The sequence below is a fragment of the Panthera leo genome, chromosome A1, assembly GCF_018350215.1.
Source record: "Panthera leo isolate Ple1 chromosome A1, P.leo_Ple1_pat1.1, whole genome shotgun sequence".
In the NCBI taxonomy this organism is placed as follows: domain Eukaryota; kingdom Metazoa; phylum Chordata; class Mammalia; order Carnivora; family Felidae; genus Panthera; species Panthera leo.
Window position 1 is genome coordinate 44,388,740 of NC_056679.1, and position 27,485 is coordinate 44,416,224.

General features: G+C 35.4%; 1 protein-coding gene across 2 annotated transcripts in view; it reads right to left on the bottom strand.

Annotated features, from left to right (window-relative positions):
* KLHL1 (kelch like family member 1) overlaps positions 1–27,485 on the bottom strand; it is a 353,595-nt gene that overhangs the window by 14,533 nt on the left and 311,577 nt on the right. For both annotated transcript variants that reach the window (XM_042904084.1, XM_042904077.1), the window contains one exon: positions 9,464–9,676. In XM_042904084.1, the coding sequence (XP_042760018.1) occupies positions 9,464–9,676 (213 nt within the window). The remainder of the gene's footprint in view (positions 1–9,463; positions 9,677–27,485) is intronic.

Sequence of the window (27,485 nt, forward strand, 5' to 3'; positions counted from 1 at the left end):
TATTGATCAGAGAACATGCCCTATGAGATTTCAAACTTTTGAAATTTGTTGAAGTTTACTTTATGACCCAGAACACAGTAAATTTTGATAACTATTTCATGTGTAACTAAAAATATGACCTATAAAGGTAATCACTATAGCACCAAAATTATTTAGATTTTTTTCAAAATGTTGTATGTAATACACTAGAATATGGAGGGAAAACTGTTTCTACTTCAAAACTTATCTACCCTGAAACAATTTAATTCTAGGAATTCTCATATAAAATAGTTGGTTTAATACAACATACAAGGAAATCAATCATTTTCCTAATAACTTGCTGCCTGGACTCAGGTTTTACACCGCCACAGATTTTCATGGCTTGTCTACTTCCATGGGCCTAGACACAGAGGCCCTAGAAATTAACTCTTTATTGTGATTTATAAACCCTTGTGGCTCTTGGTGCTCCTGTTTCCACCTACCAAGGAGCCCACAATGGCAGTGCCTCCAGACAAAGGCTGGTGACTACAGTCCACACCTACAGGACTGGCTCCCCTAAAGGCAGAGAAAGGAGTCAGATTACATGACCTCAGTAACTTCCCCCAAAGAAATGAATAGAAAGACATGAGAATTTTATGTTATTTGCCAAGTGATTTACTAAACAAAGAGTTAACTGATAACAAGTAAAGCTATAAAATGAGGGTAAAATATATTCTATATTATTATATATTATATATTATGCATTATATATACATATATATGACTTCATATAATTACATATAAAAATGTGATTTCAGTATGGGAAATTACTTTTAACATGCAAGCATATTTGTGCTGGTTGTCACTTTGCTGGTGCCTGAAGAACCATACTCTTAGTGTCATACATTTGAGTATTCCACTCCTTCCTTGCTGACCAGCATTGGCCAGTGTGACTTTAATAGGTGTGATGCATGTAGAGGCCTGATGATTCATTGTATTGGATGTCTGCCCTCTCTGAGCCCCGTTCTCTTGGATTCCCATGTCTTGGAACCCCCGCTACCATATGGTAGAATATCCAGCTAAAGAAGAACCACAGTGCTCTGGCTAAAGCATCAACTGAGATACCAGGTGAGAGGCAGCCCTAACTGCCAGCTCGGCCAGAGAATGACTGCAAATATTAAAGCCTTGTTGAGCCCCAGATGATTGTAGCATCAGCCAATATCATGCAGAGTAGAAGAGTAGCCCAACTGAACCCAGTCAACACATAATCATGAAAGATTTTAATCATAAAAGAAACAATTATAAAAGTATTTTAAGTCACTAAGATTGTAGAATTATTTGCTAGAAATAACTAAAACAATAGCAAACAATTTCATGAAGAAGTATATATCTACCTTAAAATATAAAATATATTCATTTAAATAAAATATTAAAAATATTTATAAATTTGTATTAACCATATGACATACATATGGTTAGTAACATCTATACCTAATATTTATAAAAATAAACAAAATAACTATTTGAGTATTGGTCTAAACCAGTGTCAAAAAAAACCCAACCATAGTGTTGGTAGAATTTAAGATCAGAAGCCACAGTCTATCAGACAATGTACATTAATCCATCCATTGATTTATTCAGACAGGATATTTAAGCATTCATTATATGCTCTACCCCTGACATATAGAACCTAAATGTACAATTGGAGAAAGGAACAAAGAAATAGACTGGCTTTTTTCTTTAATTTAACCTTTGTTAGTAAATATGTCTCAATATATTGAAAAAGAATCAAATATAGACATCAATTTACATAAATGAATTTTAATGAGTACTGACAAAATTGCTTTCTTTTATGATTTTTTCCTCATGATTTTCTATCACAACAACAAACACTACTTCTAAATTAAAAAAATGAAAACTTCATGGGGCGCTTGGGTAGCTCAGTCAGTTAAGCATCTGACCCTTGGTTTTTGCTCAGGTCATGATGTCACAGTTCATGGGATTGAGCCTGGTGTCAGTCTCTGTGCTGACAATGCAGAGCCTGGTTGGGATTCTCTTTATCCTTGTCTCTGCCCTTCCCCCACATGCTCTTTCTCTTTCTGTCTCTCTCTCTCTCTTTCTCTCTCTCTCTCTCCCCCCCCCCCCAAGATAAACTAACTAACTAACTAACTAACTAACTAACTAACTAAATAAATAAATAAATAAAAACTTCAGAGTGGTTTAAATATCAGGCTGCAACCATCCAAGACAGGATTTCTTAGTTCAAATCCAGTCTGAATTTACAAATTATTCTCTGATAAGTATAAATTCCTCAACACAGGATCTTCCACACATTCTCTAAGGACACATCCCCTGTTTTTATTTCATTGCAATAGTCTAACTTAGGGTCACATGTGACATAAGATGGTTTTGAGGTGAGTATCCATTTCAACAACAAGACAGAGGGAGAAAAGTCAGCACAATGTTAGAGGAAAAGAAGGATTCCCAATATTGTTTGCGTGTTTCCAGCTCTCATATTGATTATGTGCTTAATCTTTAAGATAGACGTTTAAAAAGTAGTTATTGATGTTCTCCCGATCATCCTTGGTACTTCTCTTAAATATATAATGGGAACAGAAACATTGGGAAAGAAGACGGGGTAACTAGATTTCTTCTCCCCTTTTCAACAATCCCTGTGTATTTATTTAAAAAAATGTTTAAAAAGGTTAATTTTATTTCAATTTAATTTAACTGCCTATGAAGGCACATGAAAAATCCTATTTTGACCTAGATCATATTTATTACATCCTCTTTTTAAGCTTGAGGAGAAGAGAAGTGAATTGATGACAGAACAAGGGGAAGCAAGGATAAGCCACACAGCTCTTTGACTCCTTAGATGTAGTTTCCTCAGAGGGGCTTCAAAAATTATTTAAATTATTGTCAATCAATAGAACATGGAGCATACCCAGGAGATCTGAATGTTGGTTAAAATTCACTTTTAGAAATAAATACCTGGGGGCACCTAGGTAGCTCAGTTAGTTAAGTGAAAGACTCTTGATTTCGGTTCAGGTCATGATCTCATGGTCATTAGATTGAGCCCCACATCAGGCTCTGGGCTGGGCCTGGAGCCTGCTTGGGATTCTCTCTCTACCTTTCCCTCTGCCCCTTTCCCACTTGAGCTGGGTGGAGTTCACTTGCACTAGTTCTCTCAAAATGAATGAATGAATGAATGAATGAATACATGCATACATAGATACATACCTTTTAACAGTTCAGAACTAAGGAGCAATTGATTATATAATCACTTAATCTACTAATATAACAGAAAAGTCTTATTAGCAGTATAAGTACAAGTTGTGTATTAAATAGCTTCTCTCAACATGAAAATGGATTTGGTAATTGACACCAGGGTTGATATCCTTCCATCTGTTTGGACATGAGGTTTCATCTATTCATGGACACCTACCTTTCCCCATAATTGTTCTTTTCCTTCCTTTAAAGCATGTAGATGGAGTACCATGATGCTAGCATTCCAGGTAGTACATCCAAGGACAACAGATTATTTTGTTATTCCCTGTCCTTAGCTGACCAATTCAAAGATAACACTCGCCTCATAAGCCATTGATCTAATCACATATCACATATCTACAAATATCTACTCACATATCAAAATTAGTTTAGCTGTGGTGTTAGCTAATAGTTGTTACATCCACTTGCAAAGCAGGGCCCCCACGTATCTAGGCTATCAGAATTTCCATCTTTTGCATATATGTCTACAAGAAATTTGAACATAATTTTTTATCAAAGAAATAGCAAAGATTATGTGTGCACAATAATAGAAAAATAACATTAACAGCACACTAGTTAGTCTTTTTATGCTACGCTCATTTGGCTAATGTTAACAGTAAGATCTTAGGAAGAAGAAGAAAATCTCTTACTAAGTAGTTCAAAACCCCAATCAAACATTTTAACTTTAAACAGTTCAGGTAGAAATTGAGAAAATTTAGAATCTTACATATGTCAAAGTATGAGTTAGTATATTAATATTAATATGCTATATTGTCATATGTCATGAACATATGTCAAAGTATGAGTTAGTATATTAATATTAATATGCTATATGGCCTAGGATAAGTGCTTATGATTCAAATAAAAAGTCTCTCCTTGATCATCTGTTTTCACTGTTTAGAACTGATACAATTCTTGGATTATGTCCAAACCAAAAAGTTGAAATAAGAAGAGAAATGAAAGAATACAAAATTCTATTCTTACCTTATATATTATTGTGTATAATAACATTAAAAATGTTAAATTAATAATGTATTTATCCCTATATGTCTGACAGCAAATCTTAACTTTCATTATTTCATTCTTTATCAAAGATCTAAAGATGATAAAAATATTGAGCCATATCTGGACAGAAATAAATTAGGTATTCTTATTTTAGGTGACTTTTCCTTTTCTTTTTTTTAAAATTTTTTTTACATTTATTTATTTTTGAGAGACAGAGAAAGACAGAGCACAAGTGGGGGAGGGGCAGAGAGAGAATGAGACACAGAATCCGAAGCAGGCTCCAGGCTCTGAGCTGTCAGCACAGAGCCCGATGTAGGGCTTGAACTCACAGACCATGAGATCATGACCTGAGCTGAAGTTGGACGCTCAACCGACTGAGCCACCCAGGCCCCCCTAGGTGACTTTTTCTGATATGACTAGACTAGAATTTGGTAAATTTTGAACAGACGTTTTATATTTATTGTAAGTGATGTATAAAAATTTATTAGATGCTTATTTGTTAATAGTGTTTGGGTTAGATATAAAGATATAACTTTCAATAAATATATGAAAAGTTGCTTAATATTTTAGTCCCTATCAAAAATTTTGTCAATAAAACAAATGCCTAAAATATATGGATGTAAATCATTGATACTCAGTCTATAATGGTGGAAATGGGCATTCATATGCAAATAGAAAAATAAACAAAAATTTTTCTGTCTTTCCATCAGTCCACCCACACATCCATGCATCTTTCCATTCTTCCATCCATACATCCGTGCATCCCTATCTTTTTATCTATTAATCTATATACCTTCCTATTTACAGTGTATTTCCAGATGTTTTCCCTTGTGAGAAATTTGAGGCCTGTTTTTCTTAGCATCTACCTGATTCACTATAGGCTTGGTGAGGACTCACTTTGTACCAAGAATTGTACCAAGGGGAGGATTATAGGGGTGAACAGGCTAATCTTGATCATCACCAGCACATGGATCTAGCTATGTTAAAAAATTGATTTAAAATTATTTTTTATCATATTATCGATAGTAGGTACACAAGAAAACTCCCTTGTGCTTTCAGGTCAAATTTGACTTATGAAAAAATCTCTCTGGCTACTACTATATGGAGAAAAAATTGGAAGAAGGCAGAGTGAACATTACAAAGGCAGATTTAAGAGGCTCTTATCTTGATCTCTCTCTCTTGCAGGCCTTATGGCTGGGATGCAGATTTTAGGGTGAAGGTGGTCCCGATCTATTATTAGCCAGCAGAACCGATGCCTTTGAGCATATTTTTTGATTCATTGCCTGGTTTCCTGTTTTATTTGTGATCTTCAAGTTCTAATTATTTATTTGTCTCTTTTTTTTTTCAAGTAAGTTTCAAGCTCTATTTAGTCCAGTGAAAATACATGCAAAACAATATTTGTTGAATAAAAAAATAGATTCATGCACTTTGTCTTATGGATTGCACCTTCTGGGCAATTCTGCTAGAACTCACTACATCTTTTGGACATCAATTTTGTCCACTAGGATGCTCTTACCAGAGTGAGAGTTGGCTGTGAAATTGGTTTTCACTGTTCCATCAACTATTCTAAACTGTCTGTTCTTGTTGAGTCCTTGACTTCTTTCTTGCTCTGATTTGAGATGCCAGTGTTCTTTGTATTTAAGACAGCCTGACTCTTTACAACTTTTGATGTCTTATATAACTACTTTAACACCACTATTATGTAATACCTTTATGTTTCCATAAGAAATCCTTGTCATATAGTAAAATTTGTTCCATCCGTCAATCTATGATACATAACATTGTACACTACCACTTGTTATTCCTAATGGTTTGTTTTCCTAAGATTATATACTAAAAAACAGTCTTTACATTATATGTGTAAAATAATCCTACAGAGTACTATTATGTATCTTGATTTATTGATGATTTACATGTGAAATCATCACTATAGAATATATGTGATAGAAACTACAAAAATGCTATTAATCTGACACATAATATGAGCTGGGATAAGAATCATGATAATGCTGTGTGCTTCTGCATTACTTAAACTGCTCATACCCATTGTACTCCTCTAACTTAAAATAGCTACACTTATTTAAGTTTAATTTTGCATCATAAATATATTTGTAGACTGGATTATTTATGCCTCTATTCACAACATTTCAATACATTAGACAGTAAAGTTAGAAGAGAATAATGAAATATCATTTCATTAGTAACATTTATGTAAGATATATAGTAAAAACAGGAGCCACATCATGTTAATCTTTTTTTTTTCTTTTTGCTATTTTTCCCAAGAATTTAGCAGAGAAAAATGTGAATGAGTTGTCAGTCTATTAGGAGCATGTTTTAAATAAATGACTTCATGTTTGTGTATATAAAGGTATCCTTTCACCACTGTCCTCACTGTAACACCTGTTGTTCCTAATTTCATTGGACAAGAGAATGGTGAAGTGAAACCGTGTTGAGCTTATTGCTTTCCTCTATGTGTAGATAGCCATAAATCTACAGTCCATCTCACACACTAGAAATGTCATTAAACATGTTTCTACATTTTATTCAAGAAGTGGCTTAAGTTTGAGCACAGTTTACTAAAAGCTATCTCTTGCAATGGCCTTATTCTCAACAAAAATCATCACATATCTTTAGACAAATACATTATAAAAGAGAGAGCATCTTTCTGCCACTGACTATACCACCTGCAAGCATGAGTATAATGGATGCGATTTCTAAATATGAAGAGGACAATTGTTATTGCCATCAGCGCAATCTACCAATTATCTCTTGTTCTTCTACCAGGTGGAAGTTCTCCCACCCTCATTAATTTTTCTGTGGCCATGTGACTGGTTTGTCAAAGTATGGAAAAAAGAGAATTATATTACTGGCATGTGGACTCTAAGAGCCAGTGAACAGTGTACACGTTTCCCTTCCAACACTAGCAGTGCTTATACTTAGCTTATCTGCTATTCTGAGTAGCAGAGCAATGATATCATGGATCTGTCAGGGACATGCAGCACTAGTAAGAAAAAAAAATACAGTATTAAGTCACTGAGAGTTTCAAAGTTATTCATTATAGAATTACTTATCCTATCTCAGTTGATATAACAGTTGACTTCAGTATTCCCAATTCTCACTTCCCCATATATCAGCATGTATTCCTACATAATTAGAAATATCATTTTAGGTTTCACTAACTATCGCTGTACACAGTACAATAGCTCCAAGTGATATACAGCCCTTAAAGAGAACTTAGATATAAACATGCCAGGAAGTGTTTGGATTGTTGGACCCAAGCCTGAAGACAGGGTTCCTTTCTACTCCAGACCTTTGTGCACTTGACCATTTTTAGGGAGAATTAAAAGAGAACCTATATTTCTACTCCAGAACTTTGTGCACTTGGCCATTTTTAGGAATAGTTAAAAGAGGACCAGGATTACAGAAGATAGAGTTCTAATAAGTCTATCTTCCATTAATAAAGGTATGACACAAAAGAAAGTCCATAATGCACCTTTGAGAGTTGGAAGGGAGTAGTAGAACAATATAGGATGAACAATTAAATACCTAACTTTTAAAAAAGAATTAACAAATATTCATAGATTTAGTAGATTACTTAAAACTGTTTTAAAGGATCTTTTAAAATATTACTTTAAATTATTGTGGAAAAAATTACAGGGCTTTAAATAAAAGTTGAAGAAAGAAAGGAAAGAAGTGAGGAAAGAGGAAAGGAAGGAGATAGGAAGGACAAAAATAAAACAAGAAAGAATGAAAGTAAGTCCAAAAAGAAACCTACAATTATATGGTCAAATAAACTTCAACAAAAGAAGCAAGAATATACATTGTGAAATGGAAAGTCTATTCAACAAATGGTGTTGAGAAAATTGGACAGCTACATGCAAAAAAAAATTGAACTGGACCACCTTCTGACACCATACACAAAAATAAATTGAAAATAGTTTAAAGATCTAAATGTAAGACAGGAAACCATAAAAATCCTAGAAGAGATCACAGGCAGTAACCTCTTTGACACTGGCCCTAGCAACTAATTTCTAGTTTCTTCTGCGGCAAGGGAAACAAAAGCAAAAATAACTACTGGGACTTCATCAAACAAAACAAAACAAAACAAAGCAAACAACAACAATAACAACAGCATCCTCACAGTGAAAGAAACAATCAACAAAACTAAAAGGCAACCTATGGAAAGGGAGAAGATATTTGCAAATGACGTATCTGATAAAGGATTAGTATCCAAAATATCTACAGAACTTATAAAACTCAACACTAAAAAAATCCAATTAAAAAATGGGCAGAGGACATGACACTTTTTCAAAGAAGACCTACAGATGGCCAATAGACATGAAAATATGCTCAATATCACTCATCCTCAGGGAAATGCAAATCAAAACCACAATGAGATATTACCTCACACCTGCCAGCCTGGCTAAAATCAAACACAAGAAACAAGTGTCGGTGAGGATGTGGAGAAAAATAGAACTACTGTATGATCCAGTAATCACACTAGTGGGTATTTACCCAAAGAATACAAAAATACTAAATCGGAAGGATATATGCATACCTATGTTACTGCAGCATTATTTACCACAGCCAAATTATGGAAGCAGCCCAGGTGTCCATCAATAGATGAAAGAATAAAGAAGATATGGTATACATACACAATGGAATATTATTCAGCCATAAAAAGAATGAAATATTGCCATTTGTAGCAACATGGATGGGACTATAGAGTATAATGGCAAGCTAAATAAGCCAGTTAGAGAAGGACAGATGCCATATGATTTCACTCACGTGTGGAATTCAAGAAAAAAAAAAGGAAAAATTAAAACAAGAATCAAACAAAACAAAGCAAAACAAAACAGACTCTTAACTGTAGAGAACAAATAGATGATTACCAGAGTGTAGGTGGGTGGGAGATGGGTGAAATAGGTGATGGGGATTAAAAGTACACTTATCTCAATGAGCACTCAGTAATATATAGAATTGTTGAATCACTATATTGTACACCTGTAACTAATATAACACTGTAAGTTAACTATGCTGGAATTAAAAAGAAAATAATGAAAGTGTGTGTATGTGTGTATGGGGGGAGGGTTGGATAAAGAGACAAACAGAAAGAGATTTAGAAAGTAGAATTTACCCTTCCTTAAATTATGCAGTTTTTACAATCACTTAAATTAGGCATCATTGTAATTCACGTTATTTCTCTCACTGTAACTGTGATCTTAGATCTTACCTTTCTACATAATCTAGTAACCTGGAACAGTGATTTGAAGCAGGAGCATCATGACCTCCTACTGCATAGAGAAAACCATCGCACGTGGCCACTCCAACACCTCCTCTCCTCTTACACATTGGAGCACACATGTTCCACTTATTTGTATGAGGATCATAGTATTCCATTGAACTCAAACAGGAACTTCCATCACGACCTCCAACTGAATATAACCTAAAAACACAATCAAAAAAACAAGATTTAATCTTATGGTCTGAATGACAAAATATAAAAAAGGAGAAGATCTTTAAAAATATATTTTCGATCACCATATGAGTCCCAAATGGTTTTTTTTAATGTTTATTTATTTTTGCTCACATGCATGCAAGAGAGAGGCAGACAGAGGATCTGAAGCGGGCTCTGTGCTGACAGCAGAGAGCCCAATGTGGGGCTCGAACAGTGAACCAGGAAATCATGACCTGAGCCAAAGTCAGACGTTTAACCAACTGAGCCACCCAGGCTCAGCCACCCTCAAATGTGTTTTAATAAGATTAGATGTTATGGAATTTTTGCTTTAGCCAGGGGACATTATAATTAATATAATGGGAAATAGAAACTGGAAAATACAGTATTAAGTTTAAGTAAATGTGCAGGAAGACACTATTGTCTAGTATATAAAATCATTCAGGTCTTAGATTTGCAAATGCATGCTCTCATATTCTTTAGTAACTCTAGAAAATGATGCTTAAACTGATTTCATATCCTAGATACATATTTTTTAAAAAGCTGTTTTATGTTTCTCTTAATGTTGAGCATGATAAAATGTAACTGACTGCCCAAGTGTGCCCTTTATGGCTGTAGGCCTCTTTGCTTGATTACTCATGGTTGTCTGCTAGGTCTCAGTCTTCAGTGTGTGGAAATTAACCAACAGGAACATTTTAAAGGACAAGTGTTGGGCAATTTAACTCGCAGAAACACCCAGAAGTGAAATATTCACTAAGAAGTTTTTCTCATTCTAAATACTTTATGAAATCTGAACTTCATTTATTTCTATGAACATCTAACTCAAAAGAAGTACGCTCTAATCATGAGATATTATTAAAATTTAAAATTAAAATTATTAAAATTTAAATATTTGTCATTTAAATTATTAAAATTTAGATATTATTTAAAATGTAAAATTTTGCAGAAATTTTACTTATTGAGTAAGTATCTCCATACAAGGCATCTTGCACAATCCCTGGTACAGAATTTATATATAAGAAAAGTATCCCCCATTTTTTCTATTGTTTTAAAGGAATTGTTGACTTCAAGCTCCTCTTTTATTTATACACATTACACTGACAAATTATAGTATTGATTTAGGTGAACCCAGCATTGCTAATACAGTATTTATGTGCAAGAATGTATCACACATTTTCTTTTTCTGTAATTATTTAAAATACTAACCTACAAATATATAGTTAAATGTATATAGAAACTAATGATAATTAAGCATATTGCTTACATTACAGAATTCAAATATTGAGCTTGGGAGTATAGCCTTTTATTTGGAAATTAAATAGTCCTGCAAAGTTCACAAGTTACAACATCAATGACTTCTTTAATGTAATTATGCATATTTCAAACACTATTCAGTCCCTTTCTTCTGTGTGAACCCTCCCTTAATAAAATCCAGTAACACAGGGATTACACAAAAAAGAAATTTATGTCATGCCTTAATGAAAATGACATAATATTTGACAGTCCCTTTTGTAACATAAATGTTTGATGTATAGTAGCTATTATTTTATAAATTACCTACTGCAGCTTAGGCTATGTTATCATGGTTTCTTTCATTTGGTACATGTCACTCATAGTGTTTTTCTATATAGATTTTATGGTATTATATAGTCCACAGGCGAACAATGAAATTACTATAATTTCAGTATAATATATTGATTAATACAAAGGCAAAATTACTTGATAAGAGTAAATGCACTGAATTTTTCCTCAAAAATGAACTTTGAAAAAGAAATGAGGAAACTGTCATTTGTGTAAAAGATAATAGTGTCATTTTGGACTGCTTTATGAATTCCTAGTTAAAACTAATGATGTATTTTAATACTTGAAAGATTTTGAAAATTATGTACTTTACAAATATATGCTATCAAACAACATCTCTAATCCACTTATTTTGAAACATAAATTTGCTAAGTGACTAAGAATTAAATGGAAAAATAAGTAACAATAATAACTATTGCTGTAAGTATTGTTAAAGTTATAAAAATAACCAAGAGATAGAAACAGTATATTCTCAAGCAGTTAGAAAAAAGGCTATAATGTATACACATAACTACATGGACAATTATCTTCTCAGATCTGCCCTCACAAGCTATTTAGTCATAACTTAGGTTAATTCCCTGCTTTGTTTCACTCCAATGACAAATTAGATGCTGAGAATCTGAAGAGCAGAGAAGAATCTGATGCTAGAAGTAAATGCACTGACATGATAGGAAGTGGCAGCTGACAGTTTCACAGCGGGAAAGGAAATGTGACATTTTAACTTAGAGTTGAAAGATGAGTAGAAATTTGTACGATGAAGAAATAGGGGGGAAAGCACTACATGCAGGGAAAGCATTATGCATAAAGACAAGAGGCATGAAAGGTCACAGCAGGTGATAAATAAAGAGTGGCAGGTATGTCACGTTGACGGAAGGGGTGATGGGGAAGGAGGGGACGAAGAAGTGCAGCTGGTGAGAATGAAGGGCTTGTGTGGTATGCTGCTGCACTGGGATTCCACTCGTGTGCAATGAGAAAAGCACAGAGAAATAACATTCTTAGGCATCATCAGGTTCCTAGTTCAGTTTAATGTGAGTATTGACCAATATATCCCTTGCATGTCAAAAATTGGCAGGAGATCAAAAATATCCCTGATGTGAGTAAACTTTTCTGAATTTTGCAGAGAATGGCAAGAATCTGAGTCTTCCCACACTACTTTCCCTAACTTATGTGTTTATTCAGCACACCGATGAGTTTAACCTCAAGTCTAGCTACCAGGTCTCAGTGTTTAAAGACCTAATTTCCAGGTGCCCATCTGAGCGAGTGCCACATATTTAAAATTGTAGTAAATAAAATATAGCCGTTTCAGGAAACAAATCCTGTATTTGGATATGGGTTAAAACGTGTTGAGACCCAGGCTGTTTCCCACTTGAAAGCATATCATCTGTAGAGTATGACCTTTTGTCAAGAACTGTGAGTAATCTGAAATTCTTTTACTACTTGAAATCTAACAAATTAGCCTATCTTAGCTTCATACATGCTGGAAGAAGACAAAAGACTCCTAGGTCAGAGGAAAAAAATGCTACTATTCACAGCACAATAAGCAACATGAGCTTCATGTTTACGTTGGGTCTTGTCCCCTGCCAAGTCGCAATGGGTAGATAAGAGACTCAAGTAAATACTGCACATGCAGCGGGGCTTGGCCTTTCTCACATCTGAGGAACATTAAGTTTAGGAAATGCTAATTCATTAAAGAAAGCTGCCAACAAACCTGCCAAGCTTTGCTGTGAAAGGAGCCATTATCTTTATTATTCTGGCCAAGGAATGAATCTGCTCTCTGCTCCAAAGAAAGACAGTGGTTCTATCTTCCATAGCTGTTTGATTTACAAATATCCTTGCAGGACAGTGTGAAAAAACAATTGCTGTGAGCACTTCTTACTTAGGAAATGTACAGTAATGCTAAAATCCCATTGTAGAGCTCTCTGCAAACTCTCTTGTGCTGATTGCCTGAGGTAGCCCCTGCTATCACAACCACAGTTCAAACATCAGGACAAAGAAAAAAGTAGGAGTGCACCCTCCCCCTTTAAGAATCTACCTTCTGTTTTGTTTCTTTAGATTCCACATGTTAATAAACAAACAAAAAGAAGAGTCAGACCTATAAATAAGAGAATAGAGGCGTTTGGGTGGCTCAGTTGGTGGAGCATCCGAATCTTAATTTTGGTTTAGATCATGATCCCAGGGTCTTGGGATTGAGCACCTTGTCAAGTTCAATGATGAGCATGGTGCCTGCTTAAGATTTTATTTCTGGGGCACCTGTGTGGCTTAATAGGTTAAGCGTTCGACTTTGGCTCAGGTCGTGATCTCGCGGTGCATGGGTTGGAGCCCCACATTGGGCTCTGCTGGCAACGTGGAGCCTGGAGCCTTCTTCAGATTCTGTGTCTCCCTCTCTCTCTCTGCCCCTCCCCCACTTGCATTATGTCTCTGTCTCTCAAAAATAAATGTTAAAAGTTAAAAAATATATTTTTTACATATTTTATATTTATATAAATATATATATTTATATTTATTTATATATTATATATATTTTATTTATATATATATATATATATATATATATATATATAGTTTCTCTCTCCCTCTGCCCCCTCCCTCTCTCTCTCTCTCTAAAATAAAAAAATGAATACATTTAAAAAGTAAATAACTACAGAGAACAAACTGAAGGTTGTTAGAGGGAAAGGGGTGGGAGTGGGCAAAACTGGTGAAGGCAAAGGGGAGACACAGGCTTCAAGTCATGAAACAAGTCATGGGAATAAAAGGCACAAAATAGAGAATATAGTCAATGATATTATAATAGTGCTGTAAGGAAGGTGACAGATGGTAGTTATAAATGATATTATAATAGTGCTGTAAGGAAGGTGACAGATGGTAGTTATAACATAACTATGTGAGCATAACATGAGATATAGAGAACTTAAATCATTATCTTATATGCCAGAAACTACTGTAACAGTGTACCTCAAAAATACTCAAAATAAATAAAATTAAATAATCCATCTTTTATTTTGTTTTTTGCTTATTTATTTTATTTTATGTAATTTATTGTCAAGTTAGCTAACATACAGTGTATACAGTGTGCTCTTGGCTTTGGGAGTAGATAACAGTGATTCATCACTTATGCTAGAAAGTCTTTCCTGATCTCATTTTGTCTTTTTCCAAGAAAATTAACATTGTATAAACTGTATCCTGGGTAAAGTTATTTAATTAACTTTATACATTGTTAATAGTTCATACTTTACAATATAGTATATTATTATAATTTTTAATAGTCATACTTTATCAATAGTGCATACTTTGGGATGACTGTAACCAAACCCTTGTTCATCTGCCTGATGAGTAGCAAAGACCATCACTGAAACATGGAGTATGCAACAAAGGGAGGGTATATTCCAGAGGCAGCCAAATGAGACAGAAGGGCAAGCCTCAAAACTGCCCTTCTGAAAGAGTAGAGTAGGGGAAATCTAAAGTCAAATGGAAAATAGCTGGTGAAACTTTGCCACTGAGGGGCACCTGGGTGGCTCAGTCAGGTAAGTGTACGACTTTTGATTTTGGCTCAGGTCATGATCTCATGGTTTGTGGGATCAAGCCAAGTGTCAATCTTTGTGCTGACAATGTGGAGCCTGCTTGGGATTCTCTCCCTCTCTACCCTCTGCCTACAAAATAAATAAATAAACTTGGGGGAAAAAATGAAAAAAAATTGCAGCTGAGAGTAGCCCTGTTAACTTTTTGGTTACTAGTTTCCATCCCCACTGTCTTTTGATCATTGCTCATTCTTGAGGGAATTGGGATGATGACCTCTCTATTTACTTTCTGCTGGAATGGGGGAAGATTGGGATTAGAGGAATGGAGCATTTAGTTCCAGGTTGAAACCCAACATTCTGCATTACCAAAGTTTTTGTACTTTGGTTATCACTCTGTTTTATCTAGGACCTTAGGGGAGATTTGTTGTAAACAAGTAGCTTATTGTACTTATTGACTGATATCTTCAAACCAGTTCTCCTAAATAGCAGTTTTAGGTCCATCAGAGACTTGCTAGACCAAGCAGGCTATTTCAAAGTTCTCCTTACTGACTGTGTGTAGGGAACCTGTGGATTCTTGTCATGCATGTATGATGAATCATGGCTTAATTCCCTTAAGTTTCACTGAAGAATGGGTGGTAAAAAGCACTTCATAAGATCCTGTCCAACAAGGTTGGAGCTGTTACTCTAGGTGCTCGGTTTCCTATGTCTTTAATAACAGCAAGTCTCCAGAATTTGGGAGGTGTAGGGTATAACGGTGGGGTACATCAACCTGCTGTGTTGAATGTACCTGATAATATCCAATTTCCTAATGTAAGCCCCATCAGGGACTTCTAAATCATGGAAGAATGTAGGAAGAGTCTTCACATTTCACAGGGGCTTAATCCCTGCCTACTTCTAGGGGCCACTCTTACCTAAGGGTTTTTTTCCCCCATGTTAAGTTGGTTTCTTGGCATATCTTTGCCAAAGTTCTTTTTTTTTTTTTTTTTTTCAGTTGGGTGGAGTCCAGGAAATGTGTAATTTCCATTCAATGACCAAGGCATTGAACACTGCTTATGTGACGTTTGCCACAAATGCTGGTCCATTGTTGCTCCGAATTGTTAGTGGCAATCCAAACCTAAGAATGATTTTGCTTGCAACTGTTTTGACAACTTCTGAGGCCTTTTCTGAAGGTCATGGAAAGACTTCAATCCAGCTTGTAAAAGGGTCTACAAATACTAGTGAATATTGAAAATTACCTATTGTTTCTGGCATCATGGTAAAGTCTACTTACCAGTCTTCTCCAGGTCCAGTGCCTCTAAGTTGTATACCTTTTAATGTTTATTTTTGAGACAGAGAGAGACAGAGCATGAACAGGGGTGGAGCAGAGAGAGAGGGCAACACAGAATCCAAAGCAGGCTCCAGGCTCTGAGCTGTCAGCACAGAGCCTGACTTGGGGCTCAAACCCACAGACCGTGAGATCATAACCTGAGCCGAAGTTGGACACTTAACCAACTGAGCCACCCAGGCACCCCAAAGTTGTACACCTTTTAGAATGGGAAGAGCCCAGCCTTAGGATTGTTTTTATTACAGTGTCACATTTTTCCATAGTTCTCTGAAGACTGGGACCAACAATACACTTCCGGATCCACTGAAGAGTAGTATTTCGCCTTTATTGGATGCTTTGGGGAATATGGTTAATCATTTCTTCCATACAGTGTTCTGGGATAAGGATTCAATATATATCCATCTGTTTTTAATGCCAGCATGGTGTCCAAATCCCCATTCCTTAGCTCTTTTGAGGTCTCCAAGGAATATTGGGGTTTTTATTTAGTTATGTCTATGTCTAGTACTAAAGCCATTATAGAGTCTTTGGAGTTTTTGTATGGACTGCCAACCTGGCAGCTTAATCTTCCCAACTGTGCCCTTGGGTTCTTGTACAGTATAATTTCTGGTGCCCTCAACAGTGGACAATAACTGATGGGTTACCACTGCATCCAGCTCTTCCTCATCTTTGATCCATGAAACTGTCTGTCCATAAACATCTCAGTGTCTGGATTTCCCAATGGCAGATGCATCAAATTGGGATGGCCAGAATAAACCTATTGAATTATCTGTGTGTCTCTGGTGATCTTTCTGAGTGGCCTATATAGGAACAGCCATTAAGATCATCTAAACATGGACCGTGTGGCAATTTTTCTCTGAAGTTTACCTCAAGTTGTCTAGTTTCAGTTTTCAGGGCTTCAGGAAAAAATAGTGGTTTTAGTTCTTGGTGATTCCAAGTCAAGAGAATGGGAAAAAAAAATGGAAACTTGTTGGGAGAGTCTTGCCAGATATTTGAGAAAACAGAATAATTCAGGATCTCGTCCAGTTTTTTAGGCAAACAACAAATATTCAAAGACAATTAATCAGAGCTAGAATCTAACATCCACAAAGGCATATTACTGAAACAGAATATCTCTCTAAAATCACCCTCATTTCCAAAGATAGCCAAATTAAGACTAATTTGTAAAATAAGTCCAATTTTAACAAACTTGGGTTCATTATTTACATAAACACAATAAGAATAGTGATTGGCCAATATAGGTTTCTTTTCTTTTCTTTTTTTTTTTTTTAATCTACTTTTCTGGAATTTTTTCTTTAGTTTTGCTTGTTTATTTATTCTTTTGAGAGAGAGAGAGAGCATGTGAGCAAGGAAGGGGCAGAGAGAGAGGGAGAGAGAGAGAGAGAGAGAGAGAGAGAGAGAGAGAAGAGAGAATCCCAGGCAGGCTCTACATTGTCAGTGCAGAGCCCAACACAGAGCCCAGCCCACAAACTGTGAGATCCTGACCTGAGCCAAAGTCATATGCTTAACCAAGTGAGCCACCCAGGTGCCTTTTGCTGGAAATTGTCATAAGGAATTTCAGATTGAATTTTTAAGTTTCTCAAGGCTAAGAGAATACTTGCTATCAGGCTTTGCCTGCAATACCTGCAGATCTGGATGAATTCCTCTCATCTATAAGTCCCCCAAATATCCTGAAGTTTCTGCACCTACCAGGAAGTGCCCTGGTATGACTCCTGGGAATCTTATAAACAAGGTTTTAGGATTTTTTCAAGGGGCTTCATTGGCTGCACAAAGCCAACCTTGGCTCTTAGAAACTACATGGTTATATCTGAGTCTATGATTGGCTCCCTCAAATACGACTTCCAGCCAAAGCCTCAGTCAAATGAGTGTTTCCAACAGTGTCCTGTCACAAGGAGACCAGATTCTTACTGAACTCCTGCAAATAAATACATTATCATGGAAATATAAGAATACTCACTGAGAATTTTTGATTTCTGGAAGGATTGTAAAGAGAAAAAGATAAATGTTTCATATTTGTTTACAAAGAAATATTTTATCAAATTTCTGTAAGTCATAGATAGCCTTAAGTCTGGAAGAGAAAACTTTAGAGAAAGAAGAGCCTCTTTGGATGCAGCTTTCCCATTACTTCTGGAAATTCTTAGTTGAGTTTTATGACCTTAAAGATATCAGAGACCTGTATTTGTCATTATGGTGAAATTGACAAGAAAATTCTGTGACATACAACACTTTAATAATTAGAATTACACTTGATGACATTTACACCAGAATGTATCAAAACGTTAGGGATTTTGTATAATTTCTAGAATAGTTATAACATTCAACCATATAATACAACTTAAGAAGATTTATCATCACTTATCTGACAATGCTTGTGTAATTTGACATACCAAAGAAATAAGTCTAATTAGTCAAAAATACATTATATTCCAACAAGATGAATTTTTTTAAAAAAAATGTATGTAGTTCCTCCTTTATTCCTCCCTGTTATCTCCCATGTTGATATATACTTATTGAGACAAGGACATCCAGGGCACTGCATGGATCTGAATTCTTGCGCTAGATGCTGTGATGTGCTGACTAGAATCTCTATCAGGAATGAAGGACTCTCAGCTATAGGAAGGCTGCCAAGAGTCCTCAGCTCTCAAAGGCCATCAGGGATCGCCTTGACTGAAGACAGCTGCCTTGCCAAGGGCATGCCCTCTGCCCAGGTGGTCACATCCTATGACTGTCATAAAAGTCCAACCTTTTTGCCTAAATTTAGAATAGTTATGAAGGGTAATTCAACTTTTGGAACTCCTCAGAGAATTAGTTAAGGCTTCTGTTGATATTGTATCACTGCTCAGCTTCTGCCTAATCTTGCTTCGTATGCTTCCTTCTCTTCCCCAATAAACTACTTTACATACTAATCTCCATAATCTTAGTCAGTCTGAACCACATACAAAATTCCTTTCCAAAGATTCCCTTCTCATAAACCTTCTACAGCTGTCTTTTTTACATTCAGAGTTTGTCCTAAGTTTTCCCTTTTTAAATACCCAGTCTCATTTCCCTTGCATACAGAGTTGTTTCCCTTATTATTTCCAGTAGTCTTAATTACATGTATTAAAATTATTTATATCTATTTTTTATTTTTAGATTACCCATAAAACTTCATGAGGCATTGGACAAAGTCCAAGTTTTTTTTTTTCTTTTCTGATGAATTTTTCAATGGAGATAAGTTGAACTTATTTGACATTCAATAAGCACAGAAAGAATAAAAATTTCATACATAATTCTGAGAATTCTGAAGACATGTCCATTTTAATTAAAACAACATTAAATTATCTTTAACTGAATTAGTTTCCCAGATCATGTGAACTTGCAAAACAATTGGGTTAGTTTCTATATTTCTGAGTCTTAGAATGCCCAATTTTTATAAGTGTTTACCTTTAAACTGACTAAATAGAGCTCTTTTGCAAATTAATTTTAGCAATACAATCCAGAAGTACAGAAAATATCACATTTACAACATATGTGGAGACACATAAAATATATAAACAAGATAACAAAAAACATGTTAAAGGCCTAATTTCCAAATATCTCTCTTTACAACACAAATCTAATTGCAAGATGGTATTACAATTTATGGATCCATTAATTGGCCATTTTTATCTGGAGTCTAACAAATATTGTGTCCAAGCAGTATTGCACAAAAAAAAGATTGCCAAGTTTTAAAGAATACAGCCCAAAGGGCCACATGCAGGGGTCAAACTATCATTTTCCATTCTCCAATGGGAACAAAGTTGTTTTTTACTATAAGCTGCATCAATAACCAAACCAAATTAAGTCCAGAGTAACTCTGTGAGCACTGGTTCCTCCCTAAAAGTCAGAACGTCACCTACTGAACTAAATGGCTTCCTAGTCATCCTTTTCTTAATCAAGAAAAAGAAGCCAAAAGAACACAACCCCATATTTGGAGGTAACCGAATGGGTAGAAGAATGTAAACCAAACCAAACTGGAGAAGACTAAGCTCATCTGTGGTTGCACACAAAATACTCACCATGAGATGTCTGTCCAAACTGAAATCAAAAACCATTTCCTTGCCATAGTAGGAATGGGGCCCCAGGGATGTTCTCTAGGACAAAGAGTCCCAGCTGCTGCATGGACTCATCACCTAACGCCTGTTAGCAGCTGGGGACCTACAAACCAAGGGCAAAGAGCTTCTGCCTGGCTCACCAAATCCGTAAACAAACTTAAGTCCCTCTGCCAGATGTGCGGCAAAGACAATCACTAAGACATGGCATATGCAGCAAGGAAAGGATTTACTCCAGAGGCAGCCAAACAAAGAGACTGAAGGACAAGTCTCAAATCTACCCCCTCCACCCTCCTGAAGTAGGAGAGTGAGGGAAATTCAAAGGCAAAACAAAAAGATCTGAGTAAAACCTCACAGCTGTTCTTATTAGTCTGCAGCTTACAGCAGTTCCATTAACCCTTTGGCTACCAGTTTCATGGCTACAGAAAGTGTTTCCAATACCACTGCTTCCATATTTGAAGGTCTTACTGACTAAGCCGATGATATTCAAAATATAATTTTCACTCACAATGTATTGTTACCTAGAAACTTTCAGACATCCCTTCCTTTGCATAATAAAAATATAAGAATTTCACACCCCCCACAGTGTAAAACCTTTGAAGCAACTCCCTGGATCCAGAACTCTGTGTGATCCTTTGTTTCTCAATGGACAGAGAACTCTTTAATCTGATCCCAAGAGAAGTCTTGTCAGTGCTGCTGTCAGAATACTCTAGTATCTGCCCTTCCGAGAGCTCTCTCATGAGATGTTCCTGTTAGAGTGTCTTACAGTACAGCGAGCAGAATTTCAGTAAGCTTACAACAGGTTCTGTGAATGCTCTTGTTCCTGTTGCTATGAAACGTGGATGCCTGTGGCAAATCTAGTTTAGATTTGCTGACATTGCAACATGGCTGGTAAGCAAGGTTGTATGTAGAAGTCTGATAGAAAACACTTAACTCTAATTATTAGAACATGCCCATTTTTTTTTACAAGAAACCTCTACTTATAAATATGCACAGGAATTGGGGTCAATTAACCACATTCCAAAAATTGGTAGAATTCACTAACCTAACACCTGGTAGAAATGGTCTCTACTACCTAATCCTTCCATATTTCCTTGCCAGCAACTCCTCTCCACCGATTACAATTCTGCATTTCCTTCCTTTCATGTTTTCTATTTCCCTTTAACATAATGTAAGCTCTCTGAGGGCAGATTTGATTTATTTTCTTTGACAAATCACCATGGCCGGTACATGTTTGTACATTTTTTTAAATGGATTAAGTTCTTGGATTTCAGTTCTTGAAATGTTTGTACATTTTTTTAAATGGATTAAGTTCTTGGATTTCAGTTCTTGAAAAAGGGTGATTCATCTATAGAATTTGTCAAAGAAAAGGCACCTATGTTCCCCTGAAATAAGATTTTGACAAATGGCAGAAAAAAGTATTAATCATGTGTCCTGGGGACACAAAAGAAGGAATGATTAAATTTAAATGGGTGAAGTTAAAAAAGTGGTTTATGGAAAGGTACAGATTGAACTAGGCTTTGGATGATGGAAAATAATGTAAATGGTCTCATTTAGGTTTTATTTGGGTAAAAGAAAATCTAATGCATTTTTAATACTTCCTGACACTATTGTCCTCAAATGCAATAACCTGAATCCTTTTAGTATTGATGTTGCCACATGGAATTTAATGCACACAGAGAACCAACGAGAGTTGTGCTAGGCTAGAGTTGTGTCACTTTGGAGAGATTTCAAATGTATCCAAAGATGAGGTGAAAATTTGAGCAGAGAAACTAGGTGGACAGTGGGAGGTGAGTGCAGAGTCACAAGATATTAAGAAAAAAAAAAATGGAAAAGAAATTGAAGCAGAGAGATGAATCTGTGAAAGGGCAAAAGTGTGTGTACCGTGTCAGCATGTTCGAGTAAACTGAGTGATTCGGTATGGCTGGGACATAGGGCGCTGGAAGGCAGCCGGTAGAAGTGGAGTGAAGGAAGGCGAGGTGTCAATCATAACAGGTAGTGTATGCCAGACTGAGGGATCTGGAAGCAGCCATGCTCCACAGGGAGCTCAAATGAACTGTCTTCCTTTGCTCTACATTCTAGTTCTGAGGCATGGTTTATCCAATAATCCCTTTGGACCACAGGAATACACTATATCCAGTCTACTAGTGTGATGAGACTCTGATAATTTTATATTTTTCTTGGAAAATTATAAATTATTCTTCAGCCAGAGTGATCTTCATAAAATGCAACCGTGTCACTGCCCTTTCTTAACCTTTTATAACATCTTTACCTTAGCTAAGTTGCTGTATGACCCAGGGTCTGCCTTTCTCTCCAAATCCTTGCGGCCACTCTCTCTCATTATGTCACAGACAAACTTAACTTGTCTTCCTTTTGTTTGCATGTCACACTCAGGGGCTTGACACAAATTGTTCCTTTTCGTTACAGTGCTCCCCCACTTTCTGTAAATCTGTTAAATTAACTAAGTCCCAGCTTAAAAAAAATGTTTTTTCCAGGAGATAAATTACATACTTCCTGAGCCTCTTTGTAGTCCCAGGGAAACTCAGCAAACAAGGAGTTGTTTTTTAATGTGTGAATCTAAGACAATACAATTTTAATACAAATTATTTATCATACAAAAACTTAGGCAATTTGGGATCCCAGCTTATGGAAAAGAATAGTAAAGTTGAATACAAAACTAGAAATAGTATCTCTCTTGGAAGGTGCCTTGCAAATGACAGTCCTTGAGGCTTAAGTTACTGTGCTAGATATTGGTGCACACTGGAGAAAACAACACACATTTACTTTGTAAGATTCTTCAAACTGTGTCAGTTTCAGGCTGCACAGAAATTGCAACTGCCCCGTGAGTATTATTAGTATGAAGTTTTGAATGAATGAGCAGAATAAGTTTTGCCACAGTGAATCATGAAGCGAACCCAGCTATTTTTTTCTTGTTTGTTTTGAAGATTCTCTGTAGCATACATTGATTAAAAATTCAGGCCTATTTATGGGTGTACTCAGACAGTATCAGTATCTGCTTCTTGAGCTAACTCAGGAAATAAAGAGAAACAAACCAGAAAGACCGTTTAGCTACAAAGTTTGAGAGAATCAACAGAGAGCAAAGAAAAAACAAAAAGACTCACTAGAACAGATACTATTTGGGGACTCTGAGGTTTTATATGGCCAATGACCACATTGCAATGTCTATTCACTGTTTTGTTGTGTTTCCTTCATTTATCAAGTATGTTGACTCTGCCGGCATCAGATGACATATCTACCACTTAGCTTACTCTGTCTTATTGGAAGATTGACCAAAATGTTTCATGAAATTGATATAATTTTGCTCTTGAATTTATCGGAATATACTCATTAAGTTTAAGCCATGAAGCAATTATTTATTTTTCCTCAACAAATGGTATCATAAAGAATCTAAACTTAAAAGGACTGTTAATTGGTTTTTATTAGTCTAATTGGGAAAATTATTCAAAATAATCTTCAGAAAAGCAACAGTCAGGTTAGAATGACACATTAGCGATATGTGAAAACAAAACAAGGAGAAAAAAAATCATGTCAGTAGAGATGAGAAAAAGGTAAACGCCTGTCGAGGGTGATGCTGAAACAATTTTCTGCCATGAGTCTGAACCATGAAAGGTCACTTTCTAGTAATTATGTTTCTCTCTGAGTAAAACAGAAAAAGCAACTAGACATTAATAGACAGTCATCAAATCACAGAATTTTGAGGTCATTAAATCACACTCAGGAAAAAAAAAAGATACTCAAATGAGAGCTATAATATTTTGATTTAAAGGAGAAAGATTATTTGAAAATGAAGTCATTTAAAATACTTACGGAGAATATATGGATTAAATTTGGGACAAAAGTACTCAAAATGTAACAATTTCATGAATAAAAACTAAGATTAAATACTGTCACACTCTGATACTTGTTATGAAGTATGCTATTAGAGGAAAACAGGATTTCTTAAGATATTACATAACCTAGCTGACCAAAAATTACAAGGACAAGAGAAACGACCAAAATGATGAATTCCATGTATAGCCAATTTAAAAGCCATATACTTCAAGACATATACTTCAAGAAGAAGATAGACAAATGACTAATAAACATTTTTAAAATGTTCAATCCCATTAATCTTTAGTGGAATGTGATAGCTCTATCCTCTAGAATGTATAAAAAACATAAAAGATAAAAGAATGACATTACCAAGTCAGGGAGGTATATAGTATCCAGAATTTTTTTTAAAGTTTTTATTTTTGAGAAAGAGACAGAGAGAGAGAGAGCAGGGGAGGTGCAAAGAGAGAGGCAGACAGATGATCTGAAGCAGGCTCCACACTGACAGCAGAGGGACCAATGCTGGGCTCGACCTCTTGAACTGTGAGATCATGGCCTGAGCCGAAGTTGGACGCTTAACCGACTGAGCCATCCAGGTACCCCCTGAGTACCCAGAATTTGAATACACTTTTAATGTGTAAATACATTCAGAAAACAGCTTGCAAAAGCAGTATCTACTAAAGCTGAACACAAGAATGCCACGTAGCCTAGCAATTGCAGTTCCAGGTCTATACCCACCTAAAATGTGTACCCATGCTCACAAAGGATGTACATAAAGACATGCATAGCAGCACTGTTCTTATCAAAGTATTTAAAAAATTTTTAAGGTTATTCATTTTTGAGAGACAGAGAGAGAGACAGAGCGTGAGGGGGAGGGCCAGAGAGAGATGGAGACACAGATCTGAAGCAGGCTCCAGGTTCTGAGCTGTCAGTACCAGGGCCCGACTCGGGGCTCGAACCCATGAACCATGTGATCATGACCTGAGCTGACGTCTGGTGCTTAACTGACTGAGTCACCCAGGCGCCCCAGCACTATTCTTAATTCAAGAACTGGAAACTATTAAAATGTCCAGTTATAAGAGATTGAGTACATAAAATTTCTATACATTAAAGAATAAACTACAAAGATAGTTATTAATACTATCTTTTATTAAATTCTGAATTTCAAGACATAAAACAAGTCAATAAATAAAACTAAGTCAAGCACAAATTGATGAATAAAAAAACAAGAGGAGAAAGCACGCATAGCTTCTGTATATGTACATGTTTGATTAAAAATAAATACAGGAGCACTTGGCTGGCTCAGTCTGTTAAGCGTCTGACTTCAGCTCAGGTCATGATCTCACGGTTTGTGGGTTCAAGCCCCACATCAAGCTCTGCTGAGAGCTTGGAGCCTGAAGGCTGCTTCGGATTCTGTGCCGTCTCTCTCTGTGCTCTCGCTGCCCCTCTCCCCCCATCAAAAATGAATAAACTTAAAAAAAAATTAAGAACAATAATGAAACAGACAAAAGCTAAGGCAAAATGAAATTAATAAATATGCTAGCACATAAAAATATAAAATTAGGAGGAAAATAACAATACAAAAGGAAGTTTTATAACAATACAAAATGGAATATTATTAATAGTCTAGAATTATAAACAAAATAGGCCTGCATTCCACTTTAAAATATCAGTAAAATAAAAATTAAAAAAAATTTTTAACGTTTATTTATTATTGAGAGACGGACACAGACCATGAGCAGGGGAGGGGCAAGTGACAGAGACACAGAGCATGAGCAGGGGAGGGGCCGAGAGATGGAGAGACACAGGATCTGAAGCAGGCTCCAGGCTCTGAGCTGTCAGCACAGAGCCTGATGTGGGGCTTGAACCCACGAACCGTGAGATCATGACATGAACCGGAGTCGGATGCTTAACCAACTGAGCCACCCAGGCGCCCCAGTAAAATAAAAATTTTAAAGGGAATATATATAACCATGTACAGATACTTTCTACCACTATTTCTTTCTCTTGCTCAAGAAACTTCTGATGTTTATAGCAAGTTATAGCAGATAAATTGTAGAAAGCTTCTCAATTCATGTTGTGATTATTATTATCTAAGATATCATAATGGAAAATGTTCTGAAATGGTTTTTCAAAAGCTATGTGGACCACATATAGATGCAAAATCATAGTTAGAATATGGAATGCAACAAAATATCAAAGGAATAATGAAACATCAATTAGTTGGTTTTATTTTATGTATGTAATGATCATTACAGTTAGAGTATTTATATAAACTACCACATGAATAGGTCAAAAAAGAAAAAAGATACCACTTTTCATAGATTCTTGGAAATAATTTAATAAAACATGAAACCAGTGCTGTTTTTTTAGGATAAAATATCCACTAAACAAACTGCAGACAATAACTTGCCCTTAACATCATGCAGTACATATATCTCAAAGAATAACTAACATCATACACAGATTACGAAACCTTAAAGTCTTTCCAATTAGAGGACACAGACAAGGACACCTGGTCTCATTACTATTTATGCATTATTTTAAAAGTAAAAGCAATACAGTAAAAATGAAATAAATGTAAATATTAATAAAGAAGGGATAAAGTTTCATTATTAGTTTACTATATGTTTATTTTCCTAAAAAATCAGTTATTATAAAATAAAAGACTGATAGAACTAACATGCATTTAGTAAGATGGCTATTATATATATATATATATATATATATATATATATATATATATAAACTATTTTCTCTAGTGTAGTGTAAGTGTATAATTATTAATATATATGAATAAATATAATAAAAATGCACAAAGTATAAATAAATGCGAACAGACCTCAAAATAAGATATGAAGGCCATGCCAAAATTAAAAACCACCAAAATGTATAGAGGTTGATTTTAAGAGATGAAAGCGGGCCCATATTCTCAAATGAAAAGATTTCAAATATAAATACCTGTGATATTTGTTTCCAGGCAAAATCCTCAAGGGATTTTCAAATCTATGACTCTAACAATGTCGTTTTCTGCCTAAAATAAACTTAAGTGAAACCTGAAAAAGCCTAAGCCAGAGGAAATAATAAACAAAAATAGGTTGATATAAATACACAAACATGAAATTTGTGTGCCAAAACATATACAATTAAAAGAATAAATGGACACAATGTTGATGCCAGTGGAAAATATTGCTATATATTCCATAAAAGTAGAAATATAGAAATATACTTGGTCAAATAGAATAAGGAATACACACAACTTTAATCTTACTACTATAAAAATTTACATTTTAACAAAATATTTTTCAATTTCCTTTTAGGTGGTAACAAATGGTAGCAAAATGTTGATCAGGATGCACTGAAAAAGGTATTTTTCATGTAATGCTGTTCAGAAAGTTTTTGGTAAATCTTACGAAGGAAAGGTTTAAATTATATTTATTTTAGTCCTGAAAATAACTCAGTCCCAATTCCCCTGAAATCCA